At 39.2% G+C, this 13,120-nt stretch overlaps 1 protein-coding gene across 8 annotated transcripts in view; it reads left to right on the forward strand.

Moving 5' to 3' along the window:
* Positions 1-13,120, forward strand: part of DGKI (diacylglycerol kinase iota) — a 227,244-nt gene that overhangs the window by 126,011 nt on the left and 88,113 nt on the right. For all 8 annotated transcript variants that reach the window (XM_068945771.1, XM_068945829.1, XM_068945793.1 and 5 more), the window contains 5 exons: positions 1,157-1,212; positions 2,196-2,258; positions 2,485-2,558; positions 3,756-3,867; positions 5,920-6,119. In XM_068945771.1, the coding sequence (XP_068801872.1) occupies positions 1,157-1,212; positions 2,196-2,258; positions 2,485-2,558; positions 3,756-3,867; positions 5,920-6,119 (505 nt within the window). The remainder of the gene's footprint in view (positions 1-1,156; positions 1,213-2,195; positions 2,259-2,484; positions 2,559-3,755; positions 3,868-5,919; positions 6,120-13,120) is intronic.

The raw sequence follows: 13,120 nt of genomic DNA on the forward strand, positions 1-13,120 counted from the left end.
AGAAATTGTTATAAGTGGTCATTTTGGAAGAAGTAATTTGGAAGCGTTCAGATCAGTGTGATGCTTCGGCCAGAAGGACTAACTTGACACTTGGGCATTTTTAGTAGAGAATGACTGAGCAAGAAGAGGCAGTTGGTACTACCACTGAACATGGTATCAGGAGGACTGCTCCAAGAATCTCTGGATGCCTGAGAGTAAGAAAACAGCCTCCAGAGAGGCACAAGAATGACTTGTATTCTGGGAAACATGCCTTTCACTAGAATATTAAAAGACCTCCATTTAGCTTATCGGGGAGAAGATTAAAGGCGATTCAATCACCATCTCCAAGTACTTACTCAGGCAGAAGGTATCTGATAGTTGAGGGCTCTTTAATCTAACAAGCAGAAGTATAATAAGATTCAGCAGCTGGCAGTTGAAGCCAGAAAAGCTCAAGATGGAGGAAAAATACATTTATTTTAACAGTGAGAATAATTAACCATTAGATGTACGTTACTAGTGGACTACTAAAATTCTCAGCCACTTGGAGTTTAATCAAAATCAAGCAGCTTTCTAAATAGGTTTTAGGGTAACCAGTTACTGTATGCTATGGGAATATTTGCATAGAGATGTCTATTCCCAATACCTTCTAGATATCCTCTTTGTAACAGGTCAGAATGTAAGTGTAATTCTTAATCTTGTAATTTACCAACGCTTTAGTCCTGCTTCAGAACATGGGTTAGCGTTTCATGAATTTCTCTCTTCTATGTTGGTAGAAACAAAAATTTTGGAAAACATGCTGAGGGATCATGAGATGAATAATCTGAGAGGTGCTAAATTAAATGACGATTGTACTCATGTTACTGCTTTGCCTATATTTCCATCTATTTTCACTCTGCAGGAATCAGAATTCAAGAGCATCATTTAAAAACTGAGAGCAGATAATGGCAGAGATGATGGACTCTTGCACAACAAAAATATATTCATGTTAATATTTTTACTGAGCAATGCATGCTAAAAGCACAAAATGCACATTATGTACCATCTTAGCTGAAGCCAAATATATTGAATCCTTTTCCTGCTTTAAGGAGCTCCTATAGTGCTAGTAGGGAATGGGAAAGTACAATGGAATCTACAGTGTTTATTAGGGTGTTCATATTTTTCCTTTCTTCTTTCACAGAAGCAAATCCAGAGAAATTCAACAGCCGATTTAGAAATAAAATGTTTTATGCAGGGGTGAGTTATGATTCGTCTTATGGAATGATGTTTGTTTAGTTGCTTAAATGTTTTATTGTGCTACTTCCCCCTCGCTTTCTCACACCAGCAGTTCATGACAATTTTTTTATTTACTTTTTTGCCATTTGAAGTGCGTATATGCTGTTTCTGGCAATGCCACGTGTCTGTTGGAGAGTGTCTGAAACACTGATGTTTCATAGTGCTTAGCACTTGAGAGGAATGCTACTTCTTCAGACGTAGTATTGATCATGTCTTGCTCTCCCTGCTTCTGGCTGTTAAAGGTTCTCAACAAAATGCTTGGATTATTTCAGTATGTAGGCAGCACTTTGACATTCAGTTTCCTGGAGAAATTCCTCAAGTAATTGCCTTTATCTTCTAGGCCTTGAGGAGTAGTCTTGGATGTAGGGCCATGGTGGGTGGAGGACAGAGATCAGCTGTTTGGCATGGCTTATTTTTGTATGCAAATAAAATTACGTTTTGTATGCAGGGGGAAGTGGTCAACACTAAGTTTATTCTAAAGTGAAATAAAAAAAAAAAAGAGAGAGAGAGACACTGATCTGATAATGCATGATTATAGTATGTCTTTCTGGACTTAGATGACTTCCATGTTTAAGGCACATGGGTCACATGGGTACTGTGGAAACATATATGCAAACAAGAATTTATGTGCACGTCCTTGAGTGCTCAGAGGCATTCTTTGGTTACCTCTTAAAAGGGGAAATGTCATATCTTAATGCCACACCTGAGAAGTTGCAGTGCAGATGAATAGACCCTGCTTCCTCTCTCCTTTGGGGAAAGTGAATCTTGTATTGATCACTGAGTGCTGGCAAAAGAAATCTAGCCTACAGTGCTACTGAGAGCAAGAAGGAATAGGTTTGACAACAGGATGGCATTTGGTGATAAGCTCTCTGGGATGAGAAATGAGGAAAGAGAAGAGAGAAGGGCAAGGATGACAATTCCTGCACTACTTATATGTCTTGCAGGCAGCCTTTTCAGACTTCCTGCAAAGAAGCTCAAGAGATTTATCCAAACATGTTAAAGTTGTGGTAAGTATAGGAAATTGTGTCAGTATTGTGGAAAGGGAGGGGGCGGGGGAGATGAGGAGAGAAAGAGGTGAGAGTTTAATGACTCTGTTGCTTCTCAGTTTTGAGCATGACATTTGAAACAGATTCCAAAGAAAGGCTTGGGAAAGCTGTTACAAAGCAGCAACACTTCTCTTGTCTGTGGCCCCATTCAGCAATTTCTCTGTGCTCTGTCACTTTGGCTTTGTAGTGTGATGGCACAGACCTGACTCCAAAGATCCAGGAGCTGAAGTTCCAGTGTATAGTGTTTTTAAACATACCCAGGTAAGCTCAAGATAGATGTTTGGAGTTATAAAAGAGAGTGAGGGGAAAAAAAAAAAAAAAAGATGGGTACTTGCAAGTTGTCCTAGATTTGGTGGACATGCAGAAAGCTTATTGCTACTCTGCTGCCTTCTTGAGAACTAGGTGCTGTTAATTAGCAATACAGGATGGGATAGGAATGTATGGTACAGCCAGAATATCCTTTAAGAAATTGAATGCTCTGCAAAACAGGAATGGTAGAAATGATTAATTAACAATATGCTTTCCAAAGTTGTGCACCTAACCTGCAAATGAGGAAGTAAACCAGACACAGCTGTCTAGTCTTTTGTTTAATTAGAAGCAGAGTGTGGGAGGGAGAAAGGAATCAGTATTTTTCAAGTAAAGGAACACCAAGCCTGTTGAAAGACATGCTGCTTCTTAACTTGTTAGGAGGTGTTGCAAATGGAAATATAACTATCTTTAAATGTTCTCTCTACCCTGCTCTCTAGACAACCTACCACTTTCTTCCACATGCAGTCCCGAGCGCTTGATCTTTCGAGTCCCCCAATGCTCTCACTGCAAGCTTCTACTTGGTGTCTCCTTTCCAAAGTTCTCCCCCTCTCCCCCTGCTTTTACATCCACTCTTTAAGGGTAGAAAAGATAAAGATGCAGCAGCTGCATCTGTCACCTCTTTTTCTTTCTCCTCTGTCTCCTCGAGCTGTCTTATGTTTTGCATTTCTTCTGCTGTTAGAGTCTTTGAGCCAGCAGGGAGAGAGGAAATGGAGCTCTGCATTGCTCCTTGCTGCAGCTCCATGCTTGTCGAGCAGAGGTGCAAAGCAGCTTTCAGCAGGGCACCCCAGCTGCAAACATAGCTCAATAGCTGATCTGCAGAAAGCAGAGCAAGTGAGGAGAGCAAAGTGTTGCTGCTCTGTTATCCATTGCCTGGTATTTCTCTGTTTTCCTCTCTCACAGAGGAACCTGCCAAAGATCATGGTGTAGAAACTTGGTGGATACTGAACCAGCTTGGAAGTGGGAGGCCTGGTTTTCCCTTTTCTCTGGTCCTTGCCAGCATTAACTTTAACAGTTTCTGAACTGAACCTGGATAGATATTTAGGTGTTCCTCCTGGAGGATAGCAGAACAGGGTAATAGTCAGTCAGGATCCATCAGGGCAAATTGAGTATGCTTTCCTCAAGCCTTGTTTTCCAAACCTCTCTTTGTAGGTATTGTGCTGGCACAATGCCCTGGGGAAACCCTAGTGATCACAGAGACTTTGAGCCTCAGCGCCATGATGATGGCTACATTGAAGTCATTGGGTTCACCATGGCCTCACTGGTGAGTACACTGCAGGTGATACCAAAACTGGTGAATTCTGTGAGCAGTGTTATAGAGTGCAAAGTTATCCTCACTACTGAAGAACAACCATGATTCCACATATTCATCTAAGGCCAAAATGTGTTCTGCTGTTAGTTTTTAAATGAGGAGGACAAATCATAGTTTTAAAAAAAAAAGAAAAGAGAGAGAATTGTTATTTACAGATTAAAACTTTGTTTGCAAACAGTTGCTAATTTGCACACATCTAGGAGTGCTTTAAGATGTTCTGAAGTTAAATGGCAAGATTATTACAATAAACATCAGCATATATGCATGTTTTTGCTGTGGGAACCGTCCGATCAAATAATTACTGCTGTTTCTTATTAGCTTTTGTGTATTTCAATCTATGCCATAGAAGTTCAAAATTTTTTTGTAAATTGGCTATTAGAAACAAATGTAGAAAAAGTTATATAAAATTATATGCTTTAGTGAATATTTTTCTTGTAAAAATGAATGCTTTTGACATAAAAAGTTTATTTCAAAATAGTATGAAAATCTACTTTTGCTTCTGAATTTTAGAGAATTTTGATCACGTTATCAGTTGATCGATAATGTTAAGCATGTAGAGCAGGAGTATTAAGGTCTTCACGTCTGTTCAGGCATCTATCTGTTAGCGGTCTATTAATAAAGGAATTTTTTGCATCTGACCAATGATGGTTAATAATCACATTCCTAGTTCTGTCCAAACATGTTTGCTTAAAACTTGAAGAATCTGCTAGATTCATTGGAAAAGACTCTGGTTTTTTGTTTTTCTGGCATCTGTTTCTCCCTGCTTCTCCCTCTTGGAATTTTACTGCTAACTTGAGTTGCAAAGTGCCCTCATGTATTAGGATAAGCATCCCCACCCTGCAAGCGTATCCCCTTATGAAGAGCAAGTGAGTTAAAAAAAGAAAAGCCCAAATTAGGAAAAGATGTAAGGTAGCAAGGTGATGAGCTAGGTGTAAGCCAAGGAGCTTACGTAGACTGCTCTGTTTCTGCTATTTGTTTTGGTTGTTTTGCAGAGAAAACCTTGCTTTACTGAGTATCTCAGAAGAGACGTAGGTATTAAACAGGATAGTGCCATTCTCTCTCCTTTTGTTGCCCATGCCCTCTTGTTTTATTTCTTTCAAATAAATTCTTGAGCACTGTGTTTAATTGCTTTTAACATGATTCTTCTGCTTACTCCTTTCAGCCTGTCTGGTCTTAATATTGAGTTGTTGTGTAAGCTCTCATAACTAGGATTTTAGATGTATCATATTCATATTAAGGGCTGTATTTTGTTAAGGAAGGGGAAATCATCTTTCTCTCTCTGAGAAGTACCCAGTGAGAACTGTTGTTTTAAAGAGCAAATAATTAGTAGCGTTAACAGTTAGTGTAAAATCAAATACACAACCTCCTCCCCTCTGCCACAAACAAATGTCAAAATCCCCCTCTGCCACAAATGTCAAAATCTTCAAAAATGAACACAGATTTTTTTATATGTGTATATAATATGTTTGACACATACAGAAGTAATGAAGCGTGTAATGAAGCAAATAGTTAAGAATCTGTCCTGTTTCATCTGCTTGTTGCCAACCAGTTTTCTATGTGAAACTTTTAAGTCCTGCTTTTCAATTTTGAATAAAAATACAATCACTGTGCCTCATTAGTATGACTCAAGCAGACGCTCTACAGAGCTTCAGCTGTACCATACTTTGGTATTCATATGAACCAATAATGCAGACTCACTCCCCCAGCTTAGCTTAGGGAGGACTACTATTTCTACAAAATTAGTGAGGATACATTTAACAATAGTGAGTACTTTGCACTGTATTCTTCAGCTTGGCAAATGGTGCTGCTTTCAGAGTGCAGTCTGATAAATGTATAAATCTCTACATGGTGGAATAAACCAGTTGCAGCAGGACTGCTTTGTGTGCATTTTGAATGCTTTTTAACAGGCAGTGTTAGCAAAACTATGCATTTGGAATTATTAACTGCCTCAAATATCTGTTTTTGAAGTGTCTTTAGGTTCTCTTTCCTGTTCTTGCTTTACAGGCTGCTCTCCAGGTGGGTGGTCATGGAGAAAGGTTACATCAGTGCCGTGAGGTGACGCTTTTAACATACAAGTCTATCCCCATGCAAGTGGATGGAGAGCCGTGCCGATTAGCTCCCTCACTCATTCGGATCTCCTTAAGGAATCAGGCCAATATGGTACAGAAGAGCAAGAGGAGAACATCAATGCCTTTGCTGAATGAGTGAGTTGGATTTGTGCATGTCCTAGTGCCAGGAGGTGCTTTGGGGCCAGCATGTTCAGTCACAGATTTTTGCATGGACTGGACTTGCAGTGCATTTTTAAGTGCATTCTTTTTAAGAAAAATTCACACCTCCCTACGAGCTTCCTTTCTGCCGTGTTGAAAATAGTTCCCTGATTTTATTTCATTCTTTAATTTTCTGGGTACCCCTCTGCCTTGCTTTTTAAAATATGTTGAATCTTTCAGTTCTTTATTCAGAGAGGTCTGTGCAGGCTCAGCAGTGTGCGTCTTAGTAAAGCTTAGGCAGACCTGCGTATAAATGCTATTTCCCCTGGAAGAAGTTTTTGATTTGCTTTCTGAACTTTATTAATCTGGTTTTGACATCTTGTGGTCTCTGTTGTGCATTGCTGCCTGCAACTGTTAATAGAGGAGGACCTAGATGACTGGACAGGGCACTTTATGGGGAATCCTGCCTCAGTATTAAAACCCAATGAGGAAATTCAGTACAACATAGCTAAAAATAATAACTCTTTCACTAGTCTTCTGTGGGCAATGGCAGAAGATTGCAGTACTGAAGTTTAGCATTAGAATGTCTGGATTCTCCCAGAATGTCTATCTCCCAGCCAGAGCCTGGGAGAAGGGTAAGGAAAGATGATCAGAAAGAAAAAATATATAGCATGAGGTGGAGGTGGCACTAAACTAATGTAAAGGTGAATAGAGAAAAACTGGAATACCTGGAAATCAGGAATGCTTGAAGAACAGAATGGACAGGGCTAGTTTTACTTTTATAATTAAAACTTATTTGTAAGCACTGCAGAGATATGTTAACAGTTTCAAAAAAACCCCCATAAATATTAGAATTGACCTAGGAAAATGGCCATCCAATAAAATAATTTAGATTATTCTATAAGGCTGATTATTTTACTTCTCAGAATTCCTTCATTGCTGCTAAGGTGAGTGATAAGGGCCTTTGCTGTTTTTTCATCAAGTATCCTTAAAGCAATTGAAGAAAGACTATCCCTTTGGATATACCGAGATAAATAGCCCTAAAGTTATTGAGAATCCACATTGCATTTGAATAATCATCCACTGAGAGTTTCCCTTTTCTAGGACAGAGAGTGAAGGCTTTTGCTATTTCAGCTGTTACAGTGTGTCAGGATTTAAGTAAGGCGAGTGAGATAATACCATTCATTAGACTACCTCATATAGTTTGGGGAAAAAAAAGACAAGGTCTCAGGCACACCTTTTTCTCTTCATATCTCTTAAAGGCTGTTTGTTTTTTCCAGCTGTATCAACTGGTGAAAAACACAGCTTGTCTTCAAACTTGAACTCTAGCCCTTCAGAGCTTTGTCATCCAGCGGTGGTTAATCTGTTCATGTAATCAAAGCCTCCCTGGTTACTTCCAACACCTTTCTATTCTGTTTAGCACTCTGTTCTCTTACTGAGATTAACTCTTTAAGCTTCAGTAGAAGCCCATATCTGTAATGTGCAATTCTTATTTATCCGAAAAATACGTAAGACATACCTGTCTCTCCTGAACAGTGAAGAATAACAGACTATTTCCTGTGAGCACTGATGCCCAATCTCATCCAACCACCACTCCTCACTCATTTGTGAAAACTAGGATATGGTAGAAAACAATCCTGGGGCATCTTTTTAGACTGAAGCAGGCTAATGCAAATGAAAGAAAGCATTCCAGGCATTTTGATCTGATAATTAGCATGGGTAGGCCTGAAGTCTGAGATCTGAGTTGAAACCGTGGTAGGGAAATAGATTGCTAGTGTATGCTGGTTGTCAAAAGAATATCCTTTGTGGTTTAGCTGGTTTTGAATGTGCTATGTTGGACTATATTGCTCTCTGAGTCCTTTGATTTGGCTGAGATATTTGTTTACAGACCTCTGTTGCAGAAAAATATAAATGATCCAGCAGGGCCCCCAGTCTCAGTTTCATTTAACAGGAATGGTGTATGCGTAGGGAGGAATGTATGTATGTCTCAGATGTTGAAGAGGAATGAGAAATAGCAGTTGAATTTCTTGGTGTGATAAACCATGAATGGCATGATAAAGGCAAAACTCTAGGAGGCATTTAATTATGTAAGAATTTCATTCAGTATGGCACTGCTTTGTAGAATTTTGCAACAGAGAGAAAAATTTCAATTAAGCGTGTATGTCTACATTTCTTAACTTGATATCTGCAGTATCTCCCCATTCCATTGCAATCTCCCAGAAATCATTGTTGTTGATTGAACGCAATAGATTGTTCTCTTAAGATAGCTATCATCTGAACGTTAGATATGTGAGATTAGTAATGGGTTCTGGAGCTAGCCCTGCAATTGTTAGACAGCTGTTCTTGAGTGCCTTTCAAGGAAAGTGATTAAAAAATTATCTCACATCACAGTAACTCAGAATTGTTACGGTTAGCTTTGTTATTGGAGGATAAGGAGAGCAGCAGGAATTCTATTTGAAATTTTATCTGATCTAGTGTCATAAGTAGAAAAAAATTGATTTTAGGAAATCTTACACTTTGTTTCTGTGTTTTTTTTTTTGTTTTTGTTGGTGTTTTTTTTGTTTTGGGGGCTTTTCTTGGAGAGAGGCTTTACAGGGGTTATTTTTTCATCTACCTTATTCCCAGAGAATAGTAGTATCTTAAAGTTGAAGAGCCCGTACTTTATGTAGCTACAGTGAGAAGAACAGAGATTCCGCATTCCTCTGGAGGAAGGGAGAGCCTTAGAAACATTGTTCTCTTCTGACTATGAGAGTTGCCCATCTTTCTGATTGCATCTGTTTTCCTTCAAAACCTGTACACCCTCCCAGGCAGGACACTTGTGTATGAGGAAAAAGGGATCGAATCTTCTATTGGACCTATTTTCTCTCCTTATTTTCCCACTACTGTGCTTCCAGCACCTCCTAATTGCACGGTAACTACCTCATGTAGTTCAGCACAGACCTCCATGGTTGAAAGTCTGAGACGCTAAGTGTCTTTCTGTTTTATGTTGCTGAATAATCTCTCTATTTCAAGGTGTGGGGAAAAATTAAACAGCAGTATTTGACTGCAAAAATTCTTAGCCTTTGAAAAAAGCTTGACTAGGGAATCAGACTGAGGAACACAAATCTAGTGTTTCTGTGGGGCTACTTGAATCGAAGAAGCCTCCCTTTCCTGTTGATAGCAATAGCAATGCGAACAACTTCATTTAAGTTCTTAGGAAACAAAGTAAATACTGCATTTTGTCTGAGCTGGGCAAATTGTTGGCAGTTAAGGTTGTATTCAGTTATTTTATCTTTCTTTTACTGGTGAATCGCGTACAAACAAATAATGATTTTTCTCAGTATATTAGTTATCTCAAATTAATCAAAGAATTATTGCTGCAAGTAGTATTTGTCTTTTGTTCATTCCGCATTCATTTTTCAGTATTTCATTTTGAAATTTAAGCTTTTTTTACATGACATCCAGATTATATGGATCCCCTAACCAGGTAAAAATGGCCCGTTTGTGGGTTTTGTACTCTTCTGTAATTTAAAAATCTGGAGTTGGAGCATAGTGGAGGAAAGTCATTATTTGGTGGATACATTTACAACACTGCTTCTAGTTTGTTTTTAATGACGGTTATCCAAACTTAAAAGGCTGGCATAATCTCCTCTTCCTCTCCTCTCTTCTCCTCCTGGATCGCTATAGTTGTAATAACTAATGACCCAGTGAAGTGTTTCAAAACAGAAATGAATTTTTAGGTGCGAGGAATGTGCAGTATCAGATGATATTGTTTACACTTGGTTATTGATTGAAACGAGGCAGATGGTAGGGTTGTGGAAAAGATGGTAAATTTTTCTTCTCATATATCTTTTCTATTTGTCTTCTCCATCATGTTTGCTAAACAGCAACATGTTTGCAGCAACAGCAAGTTTTTGCTACAGCCAGATCAGCAGACTCAGTTTTGCTACAAGAGTGAATTATGCTCCTCTTCTCCTTCCCTTAGAAGACTTGTTGGCTAAGTTCCAGTTCCTGAATCCCCCCCGTTCATCATAGCAATATGTGAAAAAGATAATACGTAGTTTGGTTTTCTGTGATCAAGCCAAGAATGTGATCTTATGTGAGCGATAAGGAAAGTGTGCGTGGAGTAAGAAGATGCTGTGGTTCAGTTTTCCAAGAGTCATGTTCTGTCTAGAAGCCATAGTTTGGGGTGCTGCTTAGTAAGTAAATGATCACTTTCTGAACCCCAAAAGATGATATTGTGCTTTTACTGGCTTTCAGTTTGGGTTGAGGAAGTGTGTTGTGCATGATGGAAGGGGAAGAAGAGGGAAGAACTTTATAAGTAAATATATTCCATACACCTGAGCGAATAGAGGGACCATTTAAATTTAAACACTAAAGGAGTCTGCCCTGGAAGCCACTTTATGCACATAAAATGCATATTTCTCTAAAGTACATGAAGAAAGGATGGAGAGACCAATTTGTCATTGTGGATACAAATCTCCAGTAAGGGTGTGTGTGTGTGTGTTTTTTGTTGTTGTTTTTTTGTCTCTTAAATGTTAACTGAAGTTGGCCAATCTGCAGAGGCAACTCCATCTGTTCAGATCTTGGTTTTGATTTCTGTTAGCATTTCTGGACCTGCTTCCAAAGTCTGCTGCCTTGAGATTTTTAAGTGCCTGTGGGACACAAACTCCAGATCTCCTCATCTTCCTTGCATGGATGTGTGCTGAACTTGTCAAAAGTCCTCCTCACTTTTGTCTTTAGCCCCTATGTGTCATGTAGTAATGAACTTCTCCATTTGCATGGTTTCTGTTGATCTTGGCTTCCTGATGTGATCTTGAAGCTCTGCATGTTTCTTCATTCAACTTATGTGACACATTCCTTTTGTTTCTGTTTAAATGTTGTCTGTCTGTCTTTCTCTCTCTTCCACTCTTTCTTTGTCTCTCTTCTACCTTCCTCCTTGTCTGTCCACACTTTGTGCTGCCTCTCTCCTGGCTACTCATTTCCTGCTGCCTTAGTATCCATAAAGTGCACTCTGCTGACCTGAGGAGAGTCTCAGCTCCCCCCGATTCCTTCAGTGTGTGAGTATCTGGCTTTTTTTCTTCCTTTCAAAGTCCCATAATATGTCACTGTTACCCTATGTGTCATTCAACTGGGAGAGAGGGCAGTAAGAATATTTTCTTCCCAGATGAGCAGATCCAGTGACAAATAGAAGTTGTTTCTCTGGATTTGACCTTTCTCTTTTTTTTTTTGTGTGTGTTTTTTTTTTTTTGTTTTGGCTCTTGAGAGTTCATTTCTGCCTTTCAGTTGGCAGAGGAGAGTTTTATTGGTAGCACGTGCTGTGGGAAGATGCACATCCTAAATGAATTTCTTCTCCCAAACTAATGCTTATAGCAGTGTTGAACTCGTAGTGGAAGGAGCCCTGTTCACTGCTCCTTGCTGGGAGTGAAAGTATCAGAGCAGCAAGGGCCAGCCCTTCTCTGAGGGAAGGGGAACTGGGAACCAAGGTGATAGCCCAGCAGGCACAGGGCTGTGGCCTCACCAGCAAGGGCTCAGTCCCACAGTACCTGAGCAAGGTGAGCAGGACAGGTTGGTAATGGTGACCAGGTTCAGCCAGGAGTCCAGATCATCAGACAGATCCAGTGACAGGGAGATCCGAGGTTAAGTGCCAGGCACCATCCCTGAAAATAGTTCAGATGAGGGCTACAACATTGCTCTTCCATGAGCTGATAAGATGCGTAACTAGGATTTTTTGTCCTTTGGTTTTAAATGAAAACATACTGTGAATCAACTCATCCAAAAAGCATCTTCAGATATAAGTGGTCCAAACAGAAAATTAGTGCCCTAAAGGGGTGGCATGATATTGGCTGCAGCTGCACTGAAGATGGAAAACCCCCACCCATGTTAATATTTTGATTGTCAGCAACTCCAATGCAGTAATTTGCTAGATAGTAGTTAAATTATTCAAGAACTTAATATCTTTTTAAAAGGTGGTGAAATGACACTTAAAAATACTTGTACCTGTTGTATGCTGTTTATATACTTACTCATCCCCTTTATGGAAACATGCCATGTTGTCAAAACCTGTGTTGATTCACAACAAGAACAATAAAAAAACACGGCATAATGTAATATGTCAATGCAGGCCGTACAATTTGGCTTTGGAAATGCTCTGTGAATATTCAGTCCAAATAAGAGACCTATTTTACATTGTGTTGGCAACCTTTCTGTCTTCTTACTTTGCCAGTGTTATGCGGGACACTTTTTCAAACCATTAGCACTATCAATTCAATATAAATGTTGGAAAACAGCAAGTTTCAGAGCTGTAAATCCAGGTATTCAGAGCAGAAACTTGATTCCAAGCACAATTCCTGTGCAATTGTAAAAGAAAATAAATGGTGTGTGCTAAAAGAAAACCCGTCGACACTCCTCTGCTCTAAAGACTGAGCACTTGCAATATATGGCATATAACGATCAACAAAAGATGAATTACTTGAGGAAATTATTCCGAGAATAATTTTAAAAAGCATAAATTTGAGAAAGCTGCGAGTTTCTCGTAGTTGTTTTACAAGTAAGGAAAAACCTCCAATCAGTGTGCCTTATCCCTAGATTATATTTATTGTACTCTGCTGAGGAACAGAAAGTAATACAGATAATGTATATCTTTTGCACTGATGCAGTGTCCTGAGAAAGCCTGAGGTAAGCCTTATTGCTTATATAGAACGTGAAGCAAGCTTGGGGTGTAGAAGAGGGTTGTTCCCAGGTTAAGGGATATTGCCTGGAAAATTACCTCTAAGTTTAAAATTACCTCTGCTTTACAGTTTAAATGTCCCATGTGATATCAGCTGTCAGGATAAAACAGAGGGAGACTCCTGAGCCCCCAAACTAATTTGTAAGTCAAAGATATTCTGTATCTTGAAATCTTTTTAAAAAAATAAATAAATAAAAAAAATAAAAAATGTGCTGCTGCACTGTAACTGCCAGTTAACGCCTGACAAATTAAAATAAGAACCCATGAGGTATTAGGGAAATTTGATTTG

This window comes from Struthio camelus, chromosome 1 (assembly GCF_040807025.1).
Source record: "Struthio camelus isolate bStrCam1 chromosome 1, bStrCam1.hap1, whole genome shotgun sequence".
In the NCBI taxonomy this organism is placed as follows: domain Eukaryota; kingdom Metazoa; phylum Chordata; class Aves; order Struthioniformes; family Struthionidae; genus Struthio; species Struthio camelus.